The sequence below is a fragment of the Humulus lupulus genome, chromosome 7 (genome assembly GCF_963169125.1).
Source record: "Humulus lupulus chromosome 7, drHumLupu1.1, whole genome shotgun sequence".
Taxonomy (NCBI): Eukaryota; Viridiplantae; Streptophyta; class Magnoliopsida; order Rosales; family Cannabaceae; genus Humulus; species Humulus lupulus.
Window position 1 is genome coordinate 150,248,746 of NC_084799.1, and position 26,879 is coordinate 150,275,624.

The 26,879-nt window shown below is 40.7% G+C and overlaps 1 protein-coding gene across 2 annotated transcripts; it reads left to right on the forward strand.

Annotated features, from left to right (window-relative positions):
- Positions 1-20,004: 20,004 nt before the first annotated feature.
- LOC133788717 (uncharacterized) lies at positions 20,005-26,531 on the forward strand. Of its 2 annotated transcripts, none has more exons than XM_062226303.1 (2): positions 20,005-21,340; positions 26,255-26,531. In XM_062226303.1, exons 1-2 carry the CDS (start codon positions 20,845-20,847, stop codon positions 26,284-26,286), a joined length of 528 nt encoding a protein of 175 aa, XP_062082287.1. In that variant the 5' UTR covers positions 20,005-20,844; the 3' UTR covers positions 26,287-26,531. The 2 variants fall into 2 exon arrangements, with proteins under 2 accessions (XP_062082287.1, XP_062082286.1); XM_062226302.1 differs by lacking the exon at positions 26,255-26,531 and adding an exon at positions 21,643-22,841 and having other exon boundaries at positions 20,007-21,340.
- The last annotated feature ends 348 nt before the right edge of the window (positions 26,532-26,879 follow it).

A 26,879-nucleotide genomic window follows, 5' to 3' on the forward strand; every position in this document is an offset into this window, starting at 1 on the left:
CTATTTACTAAGTGTCAATTAGATGATAATAGTGTAGTCATGGAAATAAAGCAGTGCAAGCTGCGTATGTTTAAATGGAAAATGATTTATAATAGTGCTAGGGGGCTCGAGCTTTGATTGTCTATACCTAAATAAACTATGGCACGCAGGCCTACTTAGCTAAAAATATACATATAAAGAACAAAATTATTTGGGCCCTTGGCTTGGAGGAACCTCTGCCACCAGCTCGAACACTGGATCAGCCTCAGGGATGCGACCCGCCGCCGTACCTTCCCTCTTTTGCGCTGCCTTGGCCTCCTTCGGCTCTAGGCGCGCCTCGAGCATAGTCATCATGTTGGGCTCCTCGGTGAAGGAGAGATCCATTTCTCTTTTGTTCTTCCACACAACAAAGGGTGTATTGTCAGCTATCATGTCGAGGTCCTTTTCTAGTTCTTCCACTCAGAGACGGAGATAAACGCTCGAAGACTTTGTAGCGTCCTAAATTTGCTAATAGGGCTTAGGGCCTTGATTAGCGTGCCTGGAGGTCAATAAGTGATTTATTATTTAGATATGTGAATTTGATGAGTATGTGATTAGAAATGCATGTTTAGGTGAATTAAATATGCATGTGGGCCCCATTTGGTTATTAGGGCATGTTTGTAATTTTAGCCCGTTGAGGGCATAAATGCAATATTTGTGATGCACGATACGAGACAGTCATAGGGAGCGGTTTAGCTAGAAAGTCACAACGGGGTCGAATACCTGACTCGGGGCGAGTCAAGGGGTATTTCGAGCATTAGACATTTTTTGGGTTATCGGGTTATGAAAATAAATATTTGGAGATATATTTGAAGTTAGAACGTTTAGGATGGAATATTAGGGAGATTTACCATTTTTCCCTCGAGGACGTTTTTGGTACCCCGAGCCTTGGAGGTAACTTAAGTGACCTAGGATAAGTAAAACAAAACTTACGAAACACTTAGAACTTGGTAAACCGACCCAAATACCTTTCCCTCTTTCTCTTATTTTCTCTAAACCTTACCAAGGGAAACATTGAAGATTAAGCAAGGAATTTGGACTCTAAACTTGGGGATTAGCTCAGTTTCAACTTGTGGATTCAAGCAGAGGATAAGGTAAGCTTTGAACTGTGATTTTAGCCTTTAGATTCTGTAATTATTGGCTAAGTTTTTTGCTTTCTTAAGTCTTTGAAGATGAAGATTGAATTTGGGGTTTGATGAGATTTTAAGCTAGCTTTTTGTTAGGATGTGTTGCAGGGACTATTCCAGAACTTTTGTGGTGATTAAATTGAGTTGTTAGATTGATTTTGGGGTAAATTGGCTTGGTTTTGGTTGTGAAAATGGGGGATTTTTCTGGTTTCGAAGGGTCAGGCCGTGACATTGTTCTTGGTGAGCCGCAGCCCTCTAGAACGTTTGGGAGGCCAAGAAGAGGGGCGGGCCGCGGCACCCTATAGGTTGGGCCACAGCGTGCATATGCTATAATGGGGGGCTAGGTTTTTGGTTGAGGCGGGCCGCGGAACAAGGCCTTGGGGCTACGATGCTTAGTGGGTTTTTAGACCCCGAGAAGGTTTTAGGCTCGGGAATCTAAAAGTTAAGGCTCGGGATGGATTCTATCACCCGAATTGATAGAATTCTAGGTCCCGAAGATTATAATTATAACCCAAAGTTCTTTAATGGATTAGAACTTGATGGATGGATGTTGTTGATACGTTGTGACTAGGTTTTCAGCGAGGCTCAGATTAGAGGACTGTGCTCGGGATATCGGAGCTCGGGAAGCTTGGGACACAGGTAAGAAAACTGTTGTACCCGTAGAGCAGGGCATGGCCCTATAGTTTGTGTTGCAGGGAATGGCCCTATGTGATTGTGTTGCAGGGCGTAGCCCTATTGTTTATGCTTGTATCAGTTTAAGTATTTGTTAAGTTTATGCTATGTGTTGCATATCTGTAAATGCACGGCAAGGGACGGAAATGGTGAAGGCTGAGAACGGCAAGGCCGGGTACGGCAAAGGGTCGGGAACGACATCAAGGACGTGGAGTACAAGGCTGAGTACGGCAAGGGGCCGGGAGCGGCGTTAAGCACGTGGAGTGCAAGTCGCTAGGGTGAGACCCTTCTTGGATGCCTGGGACATCCTCATGGTGTAGATCGCGAACCCAGGGCCTGGTAAAGCGCCTGGGACGGCATGGTCGTTATGTGTTTAGCCTGTTGGCGGCTTTTTTATATGCTGATTGATAATTATGCATTTTTTGATTGCTTGTGTGGAGTTTTCTAGCTGGGCTTCGGCTCACGAAAGCTCTTTGGTACAGGTGAGGACAAGGGAAAGGTCGATCAACCATGAGTACGGAGAGCGTGAAGCGGCGTGTACACGTTCGCCCTACCTGGCTGCCACAGCCAGGGGTATTTTTAGGAGATGTTTTGTATTAGTCCGAATTTTTTCGTCTAGTCGACTTTAATTATATTTTGAGTTGTAAATATTTCTAAACCGTATTTTGGGATCCCAAATGTATAAGGCTTTATAATTTCAATGAATGGTTACATTTTCAAATTATATGATTTCTATTACAGTTTATACACTTTTAACCTAAAACCTTGATTAACGAGTTAATTGCACGTTTTAAACGCACTTAGTAACGACTCTAAGGAAGTAGGGCGTCACAACTTGGTATCAGAGCGAGCCAAGGTTTATGGCTCCTGGAGATTGACCGAACATGTACGCTCGCTGTCAGTGACAAGCTCGACTCAGGGTTGGGTGGTAATGATTGAATTATATGCTTTATTATGTGTTTAAGTGCCCTGTTTGCCTGATTATTTTATATATAGCATGATGAATGTGTTAACATATGCATGATGCTAGGGCATGGCCCCTTGAGTGTTGTATGTTGTTTGTGTTATGTGGAAGGCTGGTTATGGTTGGTTGGTGTGAATTGGGAGGTGGTTTTGGATGTTGTTATCGTGCATGATGAGTGGCGTCATTGATTGCATGCATATTGTTGAGTTGCCTCGAAAATCATCTAGACTCCACGGAAATAGGGCCAAGGATGACAACCAGGGTCAAGACCCTCCACCTGCCCCACATAATTGGCAACAAATGTTTGCCGAAGTGGAAGCTTGATTGCATCAAACAGAGGAAGAACTTCGACAGCTGAAGCATCAGGCCCCTCCTCAGGCCACTGGGTTGCCAATTCAGCAAGTTGTGGCGCCAGTGCCGGTTCAGCCTGTAATGGAGAATAGGTGGGAACCTTTGTATGAGAGGTTCATGAAGCAGCATCCTCCCACCTTCAAGGGTGGACCAGACCCACTACAGGGAGAGCAGTGGATGAATATGATTTCCTCCATCTTGGATTTTATGAGGGTGGTAGGGAATGAGAGGGTAGCTTGTGCCAGCTAGATGTTCAGAGAGGATGCCCGCATCAGGTGGGATGTAGTGACTCAGAGAATTAATGTTACAGTGATGACCTCGGAAGAGTTCAAAAATATTTTTAATGAGAAGTACTATAGTGTTGCAGTCCGAGCTGCAAAGGTTGATGAGTTTATCAACCTGACTCAGAATCGGTTGACAGTTACTGAGTATGCTTTGAGATTTGACCAGTTGGCGAAGTTTGCACCGGATTTGGTGCCGACTAATGCGAAAAGAAGGGATAGGTTTGTACGGGGGTTGAATGTTATGTTTACCCGTGATGTTAAGATTACTTTGGATCCAGAGACTACTACATATGCTCAGGTAGTGGACAAGGCCCTTACAGCTGAGAGGGCCGAGGATCAGATATGGAGAGAGGGCGCTGCTAAGCGCAATGCCAGAAGGACGGTGCCTCCTTTCAATGGATCCAGTCGGGGTAGTTACCCCAGTGAACAGAAGAGGAAGGCCCCAGATTCTTTTGTTCCTCCTAGTTCGGATAGGAGGGCACAAGGTGCTTTTAGTGGCCGTCAGGGCGGGGGTGACAACTGGAGGAGTTTTCCAGTGTGTCCTCGATGCAGACGATGACATCAGGGAAAATGAAGGATCAGGGCCTGCTTTATCTGTGGGAGTATCAATCATCTGAAGAAGGATTGCCCACAAGCCAAGAAAAAGGAGGCGAAGCAGGGCGACATTCTCGCTCCTACCAGAGTATTTACTTTGACTCAGACTGAGGCAGAGGCTAGCCCCTTGGTTGGGACAAGTCAGATTTCTAGTGCTGGTTCTTCTTATACTGCATTGATTGATTCAGGGGTTACTCATTCATTTGTGTCTGCTAGAGTGATTGACCAGCTGTGTAGACCTAGTGATCTGTATGCTAGGGGTTTTCAGACTTTGTTGCCAACTGGGGAACTGGTAGTCTCTAGGAGATGGATTAGAGCATTGCCCGTAGAGATAGAAAGTAGGGAGTTTTCTGTTGATCTGATTGAGTTAGAGATGGATGACTTCGATATGATCCTAGGGATGGATTGGTTATCGAAGTATGGGGCGGCGGTTGACTGCAAGCGCAGGATGGTGACTTTTGAACCAGAAGGGGAGGTACCCTTTGTATTTGTGGGGACAGTTAGTGGACCGCGAGTACCTATGATTTCAGCACTGAAGGCTAGAGACCTGATGCAGGAAGGTTGCATAGGATTCCTAGCGAGCATTGTGGATACCTCTAGGGTTATGTCGGTTGGACCGAGTGAGACCAGATTGGTATATGAGTTTCCATATTTATTTCCAGCAGATTTGCTAGGGTTGCCGCCACAACAGGAGATCGAGTTTGTTATAGAGTTGGCACCAGGGGCGGAGTCAGTATCTAGGACACCTTACAGAATGGCTTTGGTAGAGTTAAATGAGTTGAAGATTCAGTTGCAAGAGTTATTGGATTTGGGGTTCATCAGATCGAGTTTCTTGCCATGGGGTGCTCCAGTGTTGTTTATTGAGAAGAAGGATGGATCTTTAAGAATGTGTACTGACTATAGGGAGTTGAACAAGTTGACCATTAAGAACAAGTACCCACTACCTAGGATTGATGACTTGTTTGACCAGCTACAAGGAAAGAAGTGCTCTCTACGATTGACCTCCGGTCAGGTTACCATCAGTTAAGGATTAAAGAGGAGGACATACCAAAGACCGCTTTTCGCACAAGATATGGACACTATGAATTCCTAGTTATACCCTTTGGATTAACCAATGCCCCAGCAGCTTTTATGGACATGATGAATAAGGTTTTCAAGGACTATTTTGACAAGTTCGTGATTGTGTTTATTGACGATATATTGGTGTATTCTCAGTCAGAGACAGAGCACGAGCAGCATTTGCGTCTGGTATTGTAGCGGTTGAGAGAACATAGGTTATATGCTAAGTTCAGCAAATGTGAGTTTTGGCTATTGATAGGATAGATTTTTAATACTTTTTAGTCTTAGTTTTATTATTATTATTTTATATTTTTAGTTCTTTTTATGTGTGGTTGTTGTATTTTTCAGGTTGTCATTTGCTAAATAGATATTTGAGAAATATTTCAAAATTTATTTGAAATATTATCTTCAATCAAGAGAAAAACAATAAAAAGATATTTATTTGAATTTATTGGAGAAGTAAAGGAGAATTCAAACTTAAATTGTTGGAAAAATCTGAGATATTTTGAATTTGAGACATTTTCGGTATTTTGACCATATCTCTCGACTCACTTCTCTGATTTACGTGTTCTTGGTCGAGTTGGAAAGCTTATTCAAAGACCTACGAAAACTTGTTTCACAAGAAAAGTCAAATTCGGACGTTTACGTGGTGATATTTGACCTACAAGATTAGGCAAGCTAGAGTTACGGGATTTGAAATTCAAATGAAGATATTTTGGAGCATTCTCAAGTAACAAATGGAAACATCTAGAAAACTCTTTTCGCAATCTTATCACTATAAAATGAGTGATTTAGACTATTTTAGATAGGATCTATTTATGTTAACCTACTATTAGAATAGGAAGAAAGAAATCTATAATTGATTAATAAAATTAGTAGAATGAAAAATTGATGAAATTAACACCCTAGGTCTTTTTCATAGTGATTTAAATATTTATATAGTTGTTTTTGTTTAAAGTTATTTTCAAATTTAAAAATCAAATTCTTAGTTGTCAAATAGAAATTAAAAGAACAATTGTTGGTAATTGGAAAATAGTCTTCGTGGGAACGATACTCTATTTATCATCTATATTACTTGAATCGATTGCGTGCACTTGCGTATCATATTTTCACGATCAGCTACCGCAATTCATGTTTCTGGGCCATATTGTTAGTAAGGAGGGGATTCTGGTTGACCCAAGTAAGATTGAGGCAGTGAGAGATTGGACTAGACCGAGCAGTGTTTCGAAAGTTAGGAGTATTCTGGGATTGGCAGGGTATTATTGGCGGTTCGTTGAGGGGTTCCCCAGGATAGCCACATCGTTGACTGAATTGACGAGGAAGAAGACCAAGTATGTGTGGACAGACAGGTGTGAGAACAGTTTTAAGGAATTGAAGCGGCGACTGATCACCGCCCTAGTGTTGAGTCTGCCGACAGACAATGAGAAGTTTGTGGTTTATTGTGATGCTTCCAGACAGGGTTTAGGGTGTGTGCTGATGCAGGCCGGAAAGGTGATCGAGACAACTAAAGGAATATGAGAAAAGATATCCCATGCATGATCTGGAGTTGGCAGCGGTGGTATTTGCACTCAAGGTTTGGAGACATTATTTATATGGTGAGAAGTGCGAAATATACACCAACTATAAGAGTTTGAAGTACTTCTTTACTCAGAAGGAGCTGAATATGCGCCAGAGACGGTGGCTGGAATTGGTAAAGGATTATGACTGTGATATCCTATACCATCCTAGGAAGGCTAATAGAGTGGTTGATGCATTGAGTCTGAAGGGCCCATGATAATTGTTTAGTTCGAGACAAATATCTGATAGGTTAGCTGAGGAGATGACTAGAGAAGGTATAGAGTTGGTGGTTGGTCAGTTAGCCAACATCACTCTTCAGTATACACTCCTTGAGAGGATCAAGGAAGCGCAGGGGAAGGATCCCCAATTGAGAGGGCTTAGAGAGAGTGTCTTAGTCGGGGTGGCTAAGGACTTCTCTATCTCAGAGATGGGATTACTAAAGTACAAGGGTCGGATCTGCATTCCGATGGATTCTGATATCCGACGAGAGATTTTGGATGAATCTCATACCACTCCCTATTCTCTACATCTAGGTACGACGAAGATGTACCAAGATTTGAGAGCTTTGTATTGGTGGCCGAGAATGAAGAAGGACATGGTGGATTATGTGGCCAAGTGTTTAACTTGTCAGCAGGTAAAGGCTGAACATCAGAGGCCATCATGGTTATTGCAGCCTCTAGGGATTCCAGAGTGGAAGTGGGAGGATATCACCATGGAATTCATAGTTGGTTTGCCGAAGACTGTGTGTGACGGTCAGAATCCCGTGATCCGTAGAGGGAAAGACTGGGTAAAAAGCTGTGCAATCCCACATTGCCTGGGAAAGGTCAAGTGTGATGATTCTAAGATTGTGTAGGTATGAGACTACACAGTTGAAGAGGGCTTAAATGGATTGATGGGTACTACCTATGCCAACAAGATGCATCTTCTTTTTAGTAGTACATCACTTGAGAACTCCAAAGTTAAGCGTGCTTGACCTGAAGCAATCTTATGATGGGTGACCTCTTGGGAATTTTTCCTAGGAAGCGTGCGAGTGAGGAAAAAGCATGCTGGAAAGACTCGTGTTGGTTTGTAGGGTTAGTCGTCATTCCAGGAAGCAACCATAGTGACGTGGGGTGTTACAAATGGTATCAGAGCCTTGACCCAGCTGGAAGTATGGCCGACAGGGATGTCGGGCCTGTAAGGGGGGTGATTGTTACAGTCAGAATCCTGTGATTCGCATAGGGCAAGACTGGGTAAAAATCTATTCAATCCCACATTGCCTGGGGAAGGTCAAGTGTGATGATTCTAAGACTGTGTAGGTATGGGACTACACAGTTGAAGATGGCTTAAATGGATTGATGGGTACTACATATGCCAACAAGATGCATCTTCTTTTCGGTAGTCCATCACTTGAGAACTCCAAAGTTAAGCATGCTTGACCTGGAGCAATCTTATGATGGGTGACCTCCTGGGAAGTTTTCCCAAGAAGAGTGCGAGTGAGGACAAAGCGCACTGGAAAGACTCGTGTTGGTTTGTAGGGTCAGTCGTCATTCCAAGAAGTAACCATAGTGACGCGAGGCGTTACACAGTGGCATGATTCAGTATGGGTGATTGTGGATAGGTATACCAAGTCCGCCCAATTTTTACCTGTCAGGACGACTTATACTGTGGAGCCATATGCCGAGTTGTATGTGAAGGAAATTGTTCGAATTCATGGGGCTCTGAGGTCGATTGTATCCGACAGAGACCCCACCTTCACCTCCAAGTTTTGGCAGAGTCTACAGAAGGCTATGGGCACGCAGTTGCGGTTTAGTACCGCTTATCATCCTCAGATGGATGGGCAGTCTGAGAGGACGATTTAGTTACTTGAAGATATGCTACGAGCCTGTGTGCTAGATTTTGGGGGATCTTGGAGTAAGTATCTCCCTTTGATTGAGTTTTCGTACAACAACAGTTACTAGGCGACTATCGGGGTGGCTTCGTATGAAATGCTATATGGGAGGAAGTGCAGATCACCTATCCATTGGGATGAGACGAGTGAAAGGAGGTACTTAGGTCCTGAGATAGTTCAGAGGACCAATGAGGCGATTGAAAAGATTAGAGCTCGAATGCTCGCCTTCGAGAGTCGCCAGAAGAGTTACTCGGACTTGAAACGCAGGGGCGTAGAGTTTCAAGTCGGTGACCATGTGTTCCTTAGGGTTTCACTTTTGAGAGGAGTGAAACGGTTTGGTGTTCAGGGCAAGCTGAGCCCTAGGTTTGTTGGCCCCTTTGAAATTCTGGAACGGGTTGGAGAGGTAGCTTACAGATTGGCGATGCCTCCAGCTCTATCAGGGGTTCATGATGTCTTTCACATATCCATGCTCCGGAAGTACGTATCAGATTAGACACATGTATTGAGTTATGAGAACTTGGAGCTAGACCAGGATTTATCATATGAGGAAAAGCCGGTTCAGATTCTCGACCGGAAGGATAAAGTCTTGCAGACCAAGACCATCGCTTTGGTGAAAGTGCTGTGGAGGAACAGCAAGGTTGAGGAGGCGACGTGGGAACTTGAATCAGATATGTGGGAGCGGTATCCCGAGTTATTCAAGTAATTTCGAGGACAAAATTTCTGTAAGGAGGGGGATAGTTGTAGCATCCCAAATATGCTAATAGGGCTTAGGGCCTTGATTATCATGCTTGGAGGGCAATAAGTGATTTATTATTTAAATATGTGAATTTGATGAGTATGTGATTAGAAATGCATGTTTAGGTGAATTAAATATACAAGTGGGCCCCATTTGGTTATTAGGGGCATGTTTGTAATTTTAGCCCGTTGAGGGCATAAATGCAATATTTGTGATGCACGATCCGAGACAGTCCTAGGGAGCGGTTTAGCTAGAAAGTCACAACGAGGTCGAATACCTGACTTGGGGCGAGTCAAGGGGTATTTCGAGCATTAGACATTTTCTGGGTTATCGGGTTATGAAAATAAATATTTGGAGATATATTTGAAGTTAGAACGTTTAGGAGGGAATATTGGGGAGATTTACCATTTTGCCTTCGGGGACGTTTTTGGTACCCCGAGCCTTGGAGGTAACTTAAGTGACCTAGGATAAGTAAAAAAAACTTAGGAAATACTCAGAACTTAGTAAACCAACCCAAACACCCTTTCCTCTCTCTTTTATTTTCTCTAAACCTTACCAAGGGAAACATTGAAGATTAATTAAGGAATTTGGGCTCTAAACTTGGGGATTAACTCAATTTCAACTCGTGGATTCAAGCAGAGGATAAGGTAAGCTTTGAACTGTGATTTTAGGCTTTAGATTCTGTAATTATTGGCTGAGTTTTTAGCTTTCTTAAGTCTTTGAAGATGAAGATTGAATTCGGGATTTGATGAGATTTTAAGCTAGCTTTTTGTTAGGTTGTGTTGCTGGGACTATTCTAGAACTTCTGTGGTAATTAAATTGAGTTGTTAGATTGATTTTGGGGTAAATTGGCTTGGTTTTGGTTGTGAAAATGGGGGATTTTTCTGGGTTCGAAGGGTTGGGCCACTGCATTGTTCTTGGTGAGCCGCGGCTCCCTAGAACATTTGGGAGGCCAGGAAGAGGGGCAGGCCGTGACACCCTATAGGTTGGGCCGCGATGCACATATGCTAAAATGGGGGTTGGGTTTCTGGTTGAGGCGGACCGCAACATAAGGCCTTGGGGCCGCGACGCATAGTGGGTTTTTAGACCCCGAGAAGGTTTTAGGCTCAGGAATCTAAAAGTTAAGGCTCAGGATGGATTCTATCACCCGAATTGATAGAATTCAAGGTCCCGGAGATTAGAATTATAACCCAAAGTTATTTAATGGATTATAACTTGATGGATGGATGTTGTCGATACGTTGTGACTAGGTTTTCAGCGAGGCTCGGATTAGAGGACTGTGCTCGGGATATCGGAGCTCGGGAAGCTTGGGACACATGTAAGAAAACTGTTGTACCCGTAGAGCAGGGTGTGGCCCTATAGTTTGTATTGCAGAGCACGGCCCTATGTGATTGTGTTGCAGGGCGTAGCCCTATTGTTTATGCTTGTATCAGTTTAAGTATTTGTTAAGTTTATGCTATGTTTTGCATATCTGTAAATGTACGGCAAGGGACGGAAATGGTGAAGGCTGAGAATGGCAAGGCCGGGTACGGCAAAGGGTCGGGAACGGCATCAAGGACGTGGAGTACAAGGCTGAGTACGGCAAGGGGCCGGGAGCGACGTTAAGCACGTGGAGTGCAAGTCGCTAGGGTGAGACCCTTCTTGGATGCCTGGGACATCCTCATGGTGTAGATCGCGAACCCAGGGCCTGGTAAAGCGCCTGGGACGGCATGGTCGTTATGTGTTTAGCCTGTTGGCGGCTTTTTTATATGCTGATTGATAATTATGTATTTTTTGATTGCTTGTGTGGAGTTTTTTTGCTGGGCTTCAACTCACGAAAGCTCTTTGGTGCAGGTGAGGGCAAGGGAAAGGTCGATCAACCATGAGTACGAAGAGCGTGAAGCGGCGTGTACACGTTCGGCCTGCCTGGCTGCCATGGCCAGGGATATTTTTAGGAGATGTTTTGTATTAGTCCGAATTTTTCGTCTAGTCGACTTTAATCATATTTTGAGTTGTAAATATTTCTAAACCGTATTTTGGGATCCCAAATGTATAACGCTTTATAATTTCAATGAATGGTTATATTTTCAAATTATATGATTTCTATTACAGTTTAGCTACAATTTTAACCTAAAACCTCGATTAGCGAGTTAATTTCACATTTTAAATGTACTTAGTAACGACTCTAAGGAAGTAGGGCGTTATAGACTTACCCTTATGGAGGAGTGGCGGCTGACAGTGATCACTGAAACCTTGTTGTCACTGCCACAGCAAGCGAATCTGGGAGAAGGCATCTCGCACAAGGACCCAACTATCCCTTGGAGGAGCTCCACAGTGAGCAGAGCAGTCTTCCTTCCTACTCTCCCCACGAGGAGAGGTTCCAACTCCTCGCGGCTGGGAGGAGCGACAGAATCCTGCGGCCAGTCCTCATGTAGGAACTCAGCAAGGAGTCTGAAGTCCTTGCTGCACTCATCAATATGGGCATTGTAATACTCAACGACCTATTTGTGCTTCTCGAAGTCTTCCCCGTCATAATGCTCTAGGAAGCCTATCAAGCGAGGTGCTCTGACTGGAGGAGGGTTGGGCACCTTTGAAGGGATTCCTTGCCCTTCCTAGAGAATCCTCTATCTTGAGAGGGGGCGGGGGGCGGGGGGCGGGGGGGAATCTTGAGGTCAATGACCTCACCATGAGCCACTGTCCTCGAGGTGGGGGCCAGTGGAACAGCTTCACAAGCTACTGAGGCCACCAGGGCTGGGAGTGCCATAGCTGAGGGTGTGGACGCCGTGGTTGAAATTTTTGTGAGGTCTATTTGAGAGGGCCCCGACACCCTCTGACGCTTCGACTTGACCAATTTGTACAGGCCCATGCTTTCTGCACAAAGAAAACAAAATGGTTAAGTCCTTGGAATGAAACAAAGCAGTAAGACTACAAAATGCATGCAAGACTGAAAATAAAAATCTCCTTGGGAGCCCCACCACGATCAAGCTCCTCTGGGTGGAGGACAGAATGGGCGAACTCATGGATGTGTCGCCCCATCTCCTGTGTCAAATTGGTCTCGTACTGCCAAAACCAGATGGCGTGCATAGACGCCACCTCGTCCAGAGGCACGAGACCTTGGGGATGTCTTCTCCTTCTCAGGTTGCGAAGGAATACATCGATGAGGTCCTGGTAGTCTTGGTACTTCTCTTTGGACTAGGGATGTCCCAAAACTTGCCCACACTAGAGAAGTGAGGGCGAAAATAAAGAATGGTTGGGACTAGTTCCCTTCCCTACGTGTTTGGCATAATGAAGAACAATTGGGGATTTAACTTGAGGTATGGAGGATGACTCGATCCTTGGTTGGAGCTGTGCCTCAAGATTTTCATCTTCCTTCACCTCCGTGGTAGCCTTGATGGCGAGGACGCTCTCTGCATGCTCCTTGCGAAGACGCTTCATATATTCAAATTGTGCCTTAGCCGCCATGTATACTGTGTGAAGCCTCGCCTCGTGTTGTGATTGCTTCAATTCTTGAAAGTTGGTGAGGACCACCAGACATATACTCTGCCCCTCTCGCAATAGCCTATACTGTCGGAGCTGGGCATTAGTGACAAGGAAGGTGAGATCCAACTCCTCGTCACGAATGAAGTTCATTATCTTAAACCTTTCGTCAAAAGAATCAATGAAAGTTGTGCGGTAGGAGAGACCTAAAATGAGACGTTTCAAGAGTAAGGACCGATTACGAGTGGGACACTATTAGATAAAATGACTAGAGGACAGAAACACTACCAACCCTAATGAAGTCTAGGAGTAGGGTGGGATTGGTCCTTGTCAAGAAACCACCTGCCCAGAAAAAGTGGTCCTTGTAGTCCCGAGCATGGTTCTCGTTGTTTCCGAGAGCTTTGTATCCCCCCTGGGAATGTATGCTTCATCAGGGTGTAATACCCATCTTGGTCTTTCTTCCTCGGACACTGCAAAAGTTGTAGACGTATAATATCTCACTGGGGAAGGTGCGGGCCAGTTCTGTCTCCTGTACATAACATAGAGCCCGACCAACACCCAATATCTATTTGAGGACAGCTGGAAAGGGGCTATGCCGACGAACATGAGGAAGTAGCTGGACACGAAGGAAAAGTTTGCAAGTTGAATAGGTCCATTTATGGACTTAAGCAGGCTTCTCGTTCCTAGAATCTTAGGTTTGATGAAATAATCAAAACCTATGGATTTGAAAAAAATATTGATGAGCCTTGTGTTTACCAACTGAAAGGAAATCAAATAGTGGTATCTCGGTTCTTTATGTAGATGATATCTTACTCATTGGAAACAATGTTATGAAATTATTAGATGTGAAGAATTGGCTAAACACTCAATTCCAAATGAAGGATTTGGGTGAAGCTAGTTATGTTCTAGGTATTCAGATCATTAGGGATAGAAAGAACAAACTCTTAAGCTCTATCTCAAGCAGCTTACATAGATAAAGTACTTAAACGTTTCTCAATGACAAATTCCAAGAAAGGGCATCTACTGTCCCACCATGGAATTCATCTTTCAAAGAAGCAGTCTCCCCAGACTCCTGAAGAGGAAGATGCAATGAGAAAAGTTCATTACGCATCTACAGTTGGAAGTCTGATGTATACTATGTTGTGTACTAGACCAGATATTTGTTATGCAGTGGGAGTAGTGAGCAGGTATCAGTTAAACCCAGGATCCAAACATTGGCTAGCAGTTAAGCATATCCTGAAGTATTTAAGGTGAACTAGGGATTATATGTTAGTCTACAAGGGTGGTGTTCTGAACCCTGTAGGCTACACTGATTTAGATTTTCAGACTGATGTCGATGACGGGAAGTCTACTTCTGAAATGGTGTTTACTCTTGGGGGTGGGGCTATGATATGGAGAAGCGTGAAGCAATCTGCGATCTTAGATTCCACCATGGAGGCTGAATACATAGCTTCATTAGAAGCAGCTAAGGAAATAATCTGGCTAAAGAAGCTCTATTTAGATCTTGGTGTTGTTCCAGAAATGGATAAACTGCTTGTGTTGTTTTGTGACAACACAAGAGCGATGGCCAACTCAAAATAACCTCGAAGTCACAAGAGGAGTAAGCGTATAGAAGGAAGTATCATATTATTCAAGAATATGTGGCTAGGGGAGATGTGAAGGTTAGGAAGATTACATCTAAAGACAATCTTCCAGATCCGTTTACAAAGACACTACCAAAAGCTACATTTGATAAGCATATCAAAGAAATGTGATTAGTAGAATTAAGGCATTAGTTTCAATTAGAGAAAGTGGGAGTTTGTTGGGGTTTTATGCCCTAATTAAAACTCAATTTCTTTGTAATCTCATTTATTATCAATAAAGAATAGAAATCATTTTTTGACTTGGTTAATCACTTTACTTACATGTTTTATTTCCATGATTATTTGTTTAATATAAAATTTTATTAAATCCTGAGCATATAGCTAATCATATTTATAGTGATGTAATCACAATGGAATATAAATATGATTATATGTTCAAAATCAGTTAGTCCTAAGATTAGTCAGTGCACATGATTTACACTGACTTGCCAATCTACGATATGATATACATACACATTGTAGTGTTATGTTCTTTCCAGAACATTAGCAAAGTAGATAAGATCGGATGTATTTGTTACATCAGACTGGACCGATATTGACAGTAGATCGGATAAGTGAACATACTGTTATTATCTATTCTAGTCATATCATATAGTTGACCATAGGTCAATTCATTCTCAATTATGAGTGGTTAGTATTCTAACTTATTGTATTATTTGAGTTCTTTGACTTGTTTGTTACCAGCTTACCCTACAGACTAGCCCATACTTACATCTTGGGAACTCAGTAATATAATTGAGTGGGAGTGTTAATCATAAATATGAACATCTATAGCTTCTGATGAAGAAGTGAAATGATGGTTTCCTTTTAGTTTGGTTCAAGGTGCTAAATGATAGAGATCTCATTTCAGTAATTAATATTAGTTTACTGAAATATCATTTACAAGGAACTAAGTGTTTTAGGGATAAAATACAATGAGGGGTACAAAAGTATTTTAGTCCCATCTCATTGTAGACCGTCTATAGAGGATTGAATGACAATTATGGTTGTAACAATGGATAATTAATAACGTATTTATATTGCTTATAGAGCGTTCTATGAATTCAAGAGTGCAATTCTGAGTCTTTAGTGGAGTCACACGAGGAATTAATAAGTTAGTAAATTTATTTGTTAAATTTATGATAACTTATTGGAGCTTGATTTTGTAGGCCCATGGTTCCCACCGTACCTTAGATAACATCATCTAGATAGTCTCAATTAATTGATTTAATTATCAATTAGAATTATCAAAGTTGACCAAGTCAATTTTGGATAGTTTCACAGAGTTATGTAATTTAGGGAAGAAAAGAGATATTAGGGAAGATTTATTAATTAGATAAATTGGTATCTAAATTAATAAATAAGTTTAAATAAAGGTTGAAATTATAAATAATTAATTAAATCAATGGAAAATAATACATGTCTTGCTTTTAAGTCCAACGGGCTTAATCAAATGGGAAAATTCACAGGCCTAAAGCCCATGATAATTTCTACCTAGGGCTGTTAATTGACTATTATTTTATTGATTTTTTAATTAAATAAGTGACCTAATTGTGTCTATAAAAGGAATGCTAAGTGAGAGTTGAAAACATATGTTTTTGAGAAGATTAGAAGATCTAGTCTTGATGCTCTAGGTTTTAGATTCTCTCTACAGTATAAGTCTTTTCCTAAGCCTCAATATTCTTCTCTCTGTATCTATCTCATGTGTTGAGAATTGCCCACTCTAGTCTAGGTGATTCTAAGGATACTTTGGAAGGCTGTGAAGATAATTGAAGAATAGTTCAGTTTCTTGGTGATACCTTGCGACAGAAAGGATACAAGGGTTAGAGAAACTGAAGGAATGACTCAATCATTCCTCTGCACAACAATGTAAGTGTTCTTATCATTAACTCTGTATGAATTAAATTTTAGAAACATGTTCTAGGTTTTCTTATATTAATTTGTTTAATATAAGATTTACATGAAAATGAACAAGATCCTGTATAAGTTTTCCCAACAACTGTCCGTCTTCTCGAGCCATCTGTAGAGTCTAGTGTCGAAGGTGTAGAACCCTTGTTGGTGTATTTGGTGGAGCTCCTTGGACATCTGAAACAACAAACCAAGCAGTTATCACCTTGACCCGAAGAAATATGGGTCAAAATGAGAATCCCAAAGACTATTGCTCGAGGAGAAGGGAAGAAAGAGTTTCTAAGGATGTGGGGTGTCCTCGGGGCCAAAGAGTCGACACCGGAGAACACCACCGGAAATTATGAACACTGCCGAAATTCAAGATTTTTCCACAATCCGATTGATTGCCTAGAAAGGCAAAAATTGCCTAAGGTGTGCAGTAGGCCATTTTGACACTTTCAAATGGAAAAATGTGTCTAGAAAGACCTATAAAAGGTCAAAATTGCCCCTCAAATGCCACAAAAAAAGACATTCCTAAGCATGCACCAAAACTATCACATGAAACTCGACGCAAACACGAAACCAAACACAAAACTAGTAAATACTCACCCGAGATATAGTGTCGATAGGTGCTGAAGTGAGTCCGAACTCTGAAGAATCGCTTGACGTTCACCTAGAAATAAGACGATTCTCTCCAACCGTCTAGAATTGCAGTGGAACCTCATGAATGGCTGAAGGACTGGGAAGCTTGAGAAATAAGAGAGAGTTTTTGAGATTTTGAATTTCAGATTGTTAAAGTTCATATTGAGAGGCAGTTTTTGAGTTTTTAAACTCGTAGAACTTGGGGTGGAAGCAACCCCACCCCGACCGTTGGATTATCTACAATGTAGGTACTCCAAAACAATCCAACGAAGAGGATCCAAAAGGTGCGGATCGTGATCATTGAAATTGGAAAAGGACGCCTTGGACACGGGGCGAAGGGACGCCTAGGGTACGAATTTGACATTTTAGGCTGTGGAGTTGACCCCTCATTAATTGCACGGATTGATGAGCCGTGCAGTCAACACGTGGTGTGATTTTCCAGAATGATGCCGGGGGAAGACCAAATGTCTCCCCCAGAAGAATTTTTCGAATTACTCATCTCAACCTAAATCTCCACTGTCCGAGGACGAGTGAAGACTTGGGGGTAAATGTTGTCCGTATTTTCACCACCCGCCATGTGGCAATTAGGAGTAATTAATGACAAGACAAGGTATGATGTTTTCGAAGTGTGAACTCCTCCAGGTACCTCGAGCAAGCTAGATACGGATGTCTCCAAGGGAGGCCATCCCCTAAGGTTCGTCCTCGAGGTGTGGATGTCTCCAAGTGAGATCCTCGCGCCTTCTTTAGTCAGCTATCCTCCATGTCTAGATTTTTTTCCTCGAGACCTAGACGAGCTGTCAGGTGTAAGTCACTACGCGTATGAACCACCAGAAGATCGTCTGACAACCTTTTGGAAAATTCTCGAGTAGTGGTGTCGAGTCGTACACTCGACAATCGACATTTCCCACTACGCTGCCTGACATGGGGAAAACGTGCAGCCGCACCCTGACACCGTTAGGGGCGTGTTTCCTATAAAGTTGGTAGACAACTTTTTGCAATGGGACCCGTGTAATTTGCCTGGGCTAGTGTACTCCCTTTTGTATTAATTTAGATTAATACCCCAACAATGGGGGAATTTTTATTTAATATATATTATTAACATTAATGACCCTAACGTCTATAAATATGGCTGGGGTATTTCCTTGTAAGGAGTCAGATTTAGAGAGAGAAACTCTGTAACTCAGTGCAATATATACGCTACCTCAGAAATAACATTCAAGCTTCAAGCTCACTAAATACCAGAGACTCGTGGACTAGGGCTCTTTATAGCCCGAACCACGTCAAACCCATGTGTTCTTTTCTATTATTTTTAAACTCTTTGATTAGGTTGATAGCGAAAAAGGTAGTCAACACCTTTGTTATGAAAATTTGTACAAAACTTTTATTGAATAAATCTTGGGTTTATACTTTTTTGGATCTTGTGTTTTGTCCGATTACTTGTGTTGGACCTTTTGTTTTGACAAATTATATTTTTGACCCCATGTTTTGTAAAATAGTTCAAATAGATCCCTAAACCTGATTTTGATGAAAAAAATTGAATACAACAACACAATTGTTCGGTAGAATTATCATGCTTTTGTTCTGAGTTGTTAGTTTGATGAATTATTTGTGATTTTAGTTCAAAAAACTTTAATCGAAATCAGATTAAGGGTCCATTTTAACATTTTTATAAAATATAGGGTCCAAAAAGTAATTTATCAAAATACATAGTCCAAATAGGTAATTAGACAAAACGCAAAGCCCAAAAATGTATAAATCTATAAGGGCTTGTTTGGATCTTGAATTTTAGTAAGAAAATTTTTTATGAAGAAAAATAGAAGGGAAAAATGGAGGACATGTTTTCAACAAATTTGATGAGAGACTTTTTTTTAATATATATATATATTTTGTAGATATTTATAATTATTGTAAATTTTAAAAAATTATACTATATTTAATTTTGAATTTTTCTAGAAAAATATTTCTTAATTTATTGATTCAATCCAAACATGAGAAAATGGAATCCTTCATATTTCATTTTTTTTATCTCTTAAAATCCAAGTTCCAAATAAGGCTTAAATAGTTGATTCTTAAACATGTTTGGATTGTGTCAATAAAATAATAATTCTTTTTCTAGAAAACTTAAAACTTAAATGTAGTATAATTTTTTAAAACTTACAACTATTATAAATACATAAAATATATATATATATATATTAAAATAAATCTCTTATTAAATTTATGGAAAACATTTTCCTCCATTTTTTCCTAAAAATTTTCCATGCTAAAATCTATAGTCCAAACAAAGCCTAACACTTTTGGAAATTGCTTGAAATTATTTTATAAAGCTTGGAATTTTAAATCTTTCCAAAGAGCCCATAATACATGACTTCCCATCTCATTTTTCTAGTTTTGGCCAAGTTGTATACTAGAATCAGATTTGGAGGAGAATCATATTTATGTAAGTAAAAAAATGCTTTTACAGCCTTAGTTGTGTGCATAAGCAACCTATTTGTTTCTTTATAAATCAATAAGTTGTATAGCTATATACATGTCTCAATGTGTGAAGCTATTGACATCATAATAAACTATTGATTCACTATTAATTTCAGGACATGAATGGTGTTAGAAATTGGTATTAAAAAAAAATGTTGCTTTGTTGCACTTTATGAAAAATCTTGTGTTCTTATTCTTCTAAATACAAAAAACATAAATCGTTAGCTCCGAATGATAAATAAATTGCTTCTCAACTAATGAATGCATTATTAAATTGATGGTAAACTCTCATGTAAATTGACTAAACTTGAGTCGATATGTATGAAATACTACTTTTGCATGCCTAATACATTTTCCAAACAAAAAACTAATTTAGAAGTGTGGAAAAATAAATAGTTGTTATTCTTTTGATCGATTATATATTTGAGAAAGCAAACTAAATGTTAATATATGTTTCTCTAATAAACTATTTTTTGGAGTATAAATTAATAAGAAAAAATATAGCTTATAATAATCTTGCCAAAATAGCCAGAAAGCAGAGAAGATCTCAAAGTCAACATTTGTAATCACTATTAGGAATCAGTTAGGTTGATTCAGTTAGGATAGTCTGTTATAATCTGTTATTATGGTCATTTGTTCTCCATTCAGTTGTAACTAACTAGTCTAATGTAACTCAGCCTATATATAAACGCTCTCCATGTATTATTCCAAGTATGGTTAGTAATGAAATAATCTCTTTGTTTCTCAAACACTAATATGGTATGAAGCCAAATACTATCCGAAAACCCCAATCACGACTACAATCTTCTTATCCCGTCAACCATGGAAAGAACACAAAGCTCCGCACCGGCAAACGACGGGACCGATTCAACTTCTGAACAGCCCACCACCGGTCACAATCAGAGAACCAGAGTTCAATCAACTCCCAGTAATCGCATTTCCGCACAGAACAATCGCACTACTACTATTAATCACACTTTTGCTCACGATGGCACCAATCCGACTGTTTCTGCAAATTGATTCTCTGTCTTCGAAACCCCAAATTGGTCTTCCCATGAAGAGAACAGAGATCCCGATCACTTGAGCTCTAATGAAAATCCAGGAGCACTGATTGTTTCCACCATTCTTACTGGTCCCAATTTTCATTCTTGGAAAAGAGGGATAATCGTTTCTTTAGGAGCCAAGAACAAGCTTCCCTTAATCGATGGATCTCTACCCCAACCTGATGATGGCGACCCCCTTCTTGTGTCTTGGTGCCGATGCAATCACATGATTATAGCTTGGCTCTACAACTCAGTCTCCAAATAAATTTCTGACAACATCATGTATCTAAACAATGACGCTGCTATTTGGAACGAGCTCCATGATCACTTCAATCATGGAAATGGGCCTCGCGTATTTCAACCACGTACCCATCTTCAGTCCCTATGACAAGGAGATCAAATTGTGAGCATCTATTTCACAAAACAGAAAGCTCTTTGGGATCAAATCTGTGATTTTCGACCATGCCTGCTATGCAAATGTGGGGCTATGCAGATATTGCAACATCACTACAATGAAGAATTTGTTTTGCAATTCTTGACTGGCCTTGTGTGCGAAATCCTTCTTATTGAACCATTCCCATCAATTTCAAAGGTGTTTAACATGATTATTCAAGCAGAAAATCAAAGGACCCTTGGCACCATACCACCAATTGCCACTACTCTTACCCAACCAAGTACTTCCAATCCTTCTCAACCACCTAAAAACAAGAAGCCCCGGCCCTACTGCTCTAATTGTCACAAGCTTGGACATTTAGTGGACAAATGCTTCTTCATTCATGGTTTTCTTCCAGGGTACGACTCCAAGAAGAACACAAATCCAACTGTTAATTCCACATCTTTAACCACAGATACATCTACTGCAGACGCTAGTTCCATCAATAAGCTCACCACTCAATGTCAGCATCTTTTTTCTCTACTCAGTCAGCAATTGAAACCCAATGATTCTTATCCCGAAACACAGCCTGTCGTCTCAAACTTCTCTGGTAACATCTCTCAATACTCCTCTAATGTTTGGATAGTAGATAGCGGTGCCTCCCATCATGTTTCTCATGACATTAAGTGTTTTGATTCTTTTAATTCTTCTTCATTTGCAAAAACAGTTACTCTTCCTACTGGTTTAAAGGCACAAATAATTAATACTTGAATTGTTAAACTTAATGCTAATAGTACCTTGCATAACGTGCTACATGTTCCAAATTTTTAATTTAATCTTTTTTAAATTAGTGCTTTCTTACAAACCAACTCATGTTCCTTTCTTTTTACTGCTGATTATTGTAAAATACAGGGACTTTCAATGACTTCGAGCATTGGGATAGCTAAGAAAATTGGCAACCTATACTATGTCGAACAACAATTTTCTCCACACTTTGTTTTAGTTTATGCTATTTTAGATTCTTGTAATGATGGGAATCAGTGGCATACAAGACTTTGTAACGCCCTACTAGCTTAGAGCCGTTACCAAGTGAGTTTAAAATGTGCAATTAACTCGCTAAACGAAGTTTTTAGAATAAAAGTTGACTAAGCAAAAGTCAAGGCTGTAATCTTTGAAAATACTCTATTTCATTGAAAATTTCAAGTGTCTAACATCCCAAAATAAGGTTTACAAAATATTTACAACTCAAAATAGGTTTACAGTTTATTAAAACCAAAGCAGTCGGGCAGGCCAAACATGTATGCGCTGCTTCACGCTCTCCGTACTCATGGCTGGTTGACTTTTTCTTTGCCCTTACTTGCAACACAGAGCACCCGTGAGCCGAAGCCCAGCAAGAAAACTCATACAGCATATAACATATGCATATTATATAATCAACATATCAGATAATCCACAGATAAACAGATAGTCCATCAGACTAAACAAATACGGCCATGCCGTCCCAGAAGCATTACCAAAGCCTGGGGTCTTGGTTCTCACCGTAAGGATATCCCATGTATCCATTGGGGTCTCACCCTAACAATAAGCACTCCATGTGCTAAGTGTTATTCCTGGCCCCACTGCCGTTCTCGGCCCTTCGTCGTTCTCGGCTCCCTGCTGTTCCCAGCTCCTTTGCCGTTCATTCTACTATAATCACATATAGCATAACTCAAACAACATTCAAGCATATAATAATTCAATCAAGGCTACACCCTAACATGTAATACAATCTAGGGCCGTGCCCTGCAACAACATTATGGGCCCATGCCCTGCTCTACGGGTACTACAGTTTTCTTACCTGTATCCTGAGCTCCTCAATCCACCAAAGTCACGAGCACGGTCCTCTATCCCGAGCCTCTCCGAAAACCTAGTCACAACACATATAAAACACCCTTTAATACAACTAATCCAAAAACCACTTCCCGGGACCTATCCCACACTCTCGGGACCTCCAATTTCCCAAAACAATGCAATAGAAACATTCCCCGAGCCCCCGGGGAAAATGCCCAAAATTGCAAAATTTCACTGCCCAGAAAATAGCCTAGCGCCGCGGCACTACCCTTTAAGGGCCGCGGCGCCCAGAAAGTCCCCCAGCTCCTGATGCAGCCTTGCGCCGCGGCGCCCCTTCGCGAACCCAGAATTTTGGGTTTTCCTCTGCATTTTCCCCGAGCCAAAACACCTCCAATCCAACCCAAACACATACCTAAACCCCAAAACCAATTTGAAACATCAAATGAACCATCTAACAACCTATAAACACCAGCAACAAGGTCAAACACACAATCACACCCAAAATCCATACTTTGGTTTCAAACTTCAGAAACTTAAACCAGTAGGCCAAAAACTTAAACCAAAGCTTGAAAAACTTAAACCATGCTTCCAAATTCTTAAACGACATTAGATACGAAAATTTAAAGATGTTTAAAACTCTTACCTCAATCAATAACTCAGCTTGAACTCCCTCCAATCCCAGCTTTAACCCAATTCCTCTTGATTATCAAGTTGAATTCTCATGCAAAACCAGCCATAACTATCTTTCAATTTTCATTCTTACTTTCTAAAATCAAGCTTGAAACTTAGCAAAACAGGGAATAAATTCTTACCTCTGAATAATCCTTGGCCTGAGTTTGATTTTACACCCTTAAGCTCTTCACTAGCCTCAAAGGACTCAGCTCACCTCCTCTTCTACTTTGCCTTCTAGGTTCTTAGTTTTCCTTTTTCTTCTTGATTCCTCTAGCCTTCCAAAACTTAACTTCAATCACACTTAGCATAAAGTATCGTGAATATTCATTCCCCCAACTGAAGGTTTCTATACCCTGCCAAAAGACTACTTTACCCCTCCATATAATTCATTTCCTAACTCAACCTCAAGGGCATTTTTGCCATTTCACCTTTCTTACAAATCTACCATTTTTCTCACTTAAAGTAACTATCTCAGCGGTTACCAATGGTCACTCAAGTTACTCAATTACCATTAACCATTAACTCACAAACTCAAATTATAAAATTCCCAAAATACCCCTAGACTCCTCCCGAGCCGGGTATTTAATCCTGTTGTGACTTTTAAACTAATTAGCTCCCTAGGACCGTCTCGGCACGTGCATCACAATAATATCACCACTCACACGTGGTATTAACCATATAATACAATTATCACATTTATGCCCTCAGCGGGTTAAAATTACCAATTTACCCCTAACAAAAAAATGAGGCCCACATGCATATTTATTCCACCTAAACATGCATTCTAATCACATATTCATTTAAATTCATATATCAACATGTTAATTCACTTATTGCCCTCCAGGCACGCGAATCAAGGTCCTAAACCTTATTAGCAAATTGAGGTGTTACAGACTTGGTCACCCCTCACCAATTCATTAAATAAAAGTCTATCCTTTTCTGCTCATAAAGCACACAATTTACATTGTTCAGTATGTCACTTTGCTTAAAAAAAAAGGCTGTCATTTCCATCAAATAATAACATGTATTTAGCACCTTTTGATTTATTACATTTACACATATGGGGTCCTTTTCATGAATCTTTGAAGGATATATTTTTTTTTACCATTGTTGATGATTATACCTGGAACGACCAAAAATCACTAATAAGGCTTAAGGGCATTGATTAGTGTGCCGGGAGGGCATAATTGGTTTATGCGTGATTTAAATGTTTTAATGCATGATTATGTGATAAGCATGCTTATATGATTATATGGATATATGAGATGCATGATTATGAGTATTGGTATGCGTGTAGGTCTTGTTTAGATTATAGGGGCATATTTGTAATTTTGGCCCGTTGAGGGCATAAATGTGATTATTTTCCATGAATTGTTGAGATCACATTATTATGTGGACATATTTGCAGCATATGGCTCGACACGGTCCTAGTGAGCAGTTTGACGAAATAGTCACGACGGGGATTTATACTCGGCTGGGGGGAGCCTGGGAGTATTCTTGGGAATTTAGGAGATTAGTAGACTTTGGGTAAATGGTTGGTAATTAATTGGACGATGGGATTTAAGTGGTAAATATTAGGAACACTCTAGGAATTATTGGGAATTGGGAGTAAATGACCATTCAACCCCTAGAATAAGTTATATGTTAGTTTTATTTAGGAGGGCATTATGGTCATTTCTAAGTTAAGGATATGATCAGCTCTCTATGGTAGATTAATACAAAAGGATATAGAACAATTAAGGAAAGAAAAGAGGAAAAAGACTTCAGCTTGCTCTCTCTCTCCCTTTCACCTTGGTGTTCATCCTTTTGGCTGTTGAAGAAGCTTGAAGTTTGGGAGAAGTAGACAGAAAATTAAGGAGAATTCAGTTGGTGTTGGAGCTGGAAGTTCAGAGGAGAAGTCAACTAAATTTGAGGTAAGAGCTTCAATTTCATCTTTGAGTTATGCTGAATGGTTTAAGTTGAATGTTAGGTTCTTGAGTATAAACTTAGTGATGAATTGGGCTGATGGTTTGAGTAGAAAATTCAGTGGTTATATTGTGATTCTTATGGATGAATTAAGGTGTTGATGTTTGTTTATGTTGCTGGGAGTTATAGGTTAAAAGTAGGGGTGATTATGGGTTTAAATTCGTGGCTGGTTTAGTGTGAAGTTGAGGGGAAAATTCTAGGTAATTGGGTGAGTTCGTGGCTGGGAAAAGGAGGAAAACCTAGGTTTTCCCTGGGTTCGCAGGGCGCGCCGCGACCCAGCCTGAGGCGCCGCGACGTGTGTGGCCCTTCTGGCCTAGCCTGCTCTCTGACTTGGGGGCGCGCCACGACTTGCTTGGCCAAGTCGCGACTCGCCTATCCTTTGGCGTGAGAGCTTGCTCTTTGACTTGGGGCAAGTCGCGATTGGCTGAACCAAGTTGCGACCTGCCTGGGAGTTTTAAGCTTAGAGGAGTTCTTAGGGTTGTCAGGGCTCGGGCATTCGAACCTAGGGGCTCGGGACAATTTTTACTATCGAGGCTAGGGATCGTGCTTGGAGTCAGTTCACCTTCTTCGCTCGGAATCAAAGGTAAGAAAACTGCACCCTTTTATGTGCATAAGTTGGGACTAAGAGTTCCCTATACTTGTATGTAATGTTGTATGATGGCATTATGTCACGTGAGTATAAAATAAACGGCCTAAGAGTGCCAGAATTAATATTGGCGCACAAGGACGCGGCTCGACCATTGGTAGTTGAGGTTAATTATATAATAACTCAGCTCGGCCTAAGCGAGCCGGATTCAGTGGGATAAACAGAGGGTGCGACCTAAGGGCGTCGACCCTGGATATTGTGTGATATGTTTACTGATATTAATATGATGATTATGGCATGTTTATTACTTGGATGATTGATTATTGGTTTGCAGATTGATATCACTGATTATGTGAACAATGTGGTCTGCTGAGTATCTGCTTGATGATTTGTGAATTATTTGACTATTGATTATGCTCTGTAATATGGTTTTCTTGCTGGGCCTTGGCTCACGGGTACTACGTGGTGTAGGTAAAGGCAAGGCTAAGCTGGACCAACCCTGAATTGGAGAGCTCTGGGGACGGAATGTACATAGTCGACTGCTCGGCCACCACGGCCGAGGGATGATACAGGGACAAGAGAACCTAAAATGCTGATTTTTCCATTAGAGTGGCTTGTGGTTGTATATAACCTTTGAAATTTTGTAAACTATTCTTTAACCCTGTTTATTTTTGGGATCCCGTGTAACAAACACTTATTTAAATGAAAATTTATCTTTTATGACCAAAATATTTTAACCCTAGTTCAATAATGGCTTAGTGACACATTTTCTACTAAATGACTTGATTAGCAAGTCTTGCACCTTTATTAACACACAGTATAACGATCTTGGTTACCCAAGACGTTACAAATACTCGATATACTTGGGTTTACATGCTTAAAGCTAAATCCGATGTTAGCACTATCATTCCCCATTTTTTTTGCTTATGTCAATACTCAATTTAGTTCTACTATTAAAGCCATTAGAAGTGACAATGTTAAATAACTCAATATGATTTCCTTTTTTTTTATTGCCACAAAAGGAACATTACATTATAACTCATGTGTTGAAACTCCTCAACAAAATTCTGTAGTTGAAAGAAAACATCAATACATC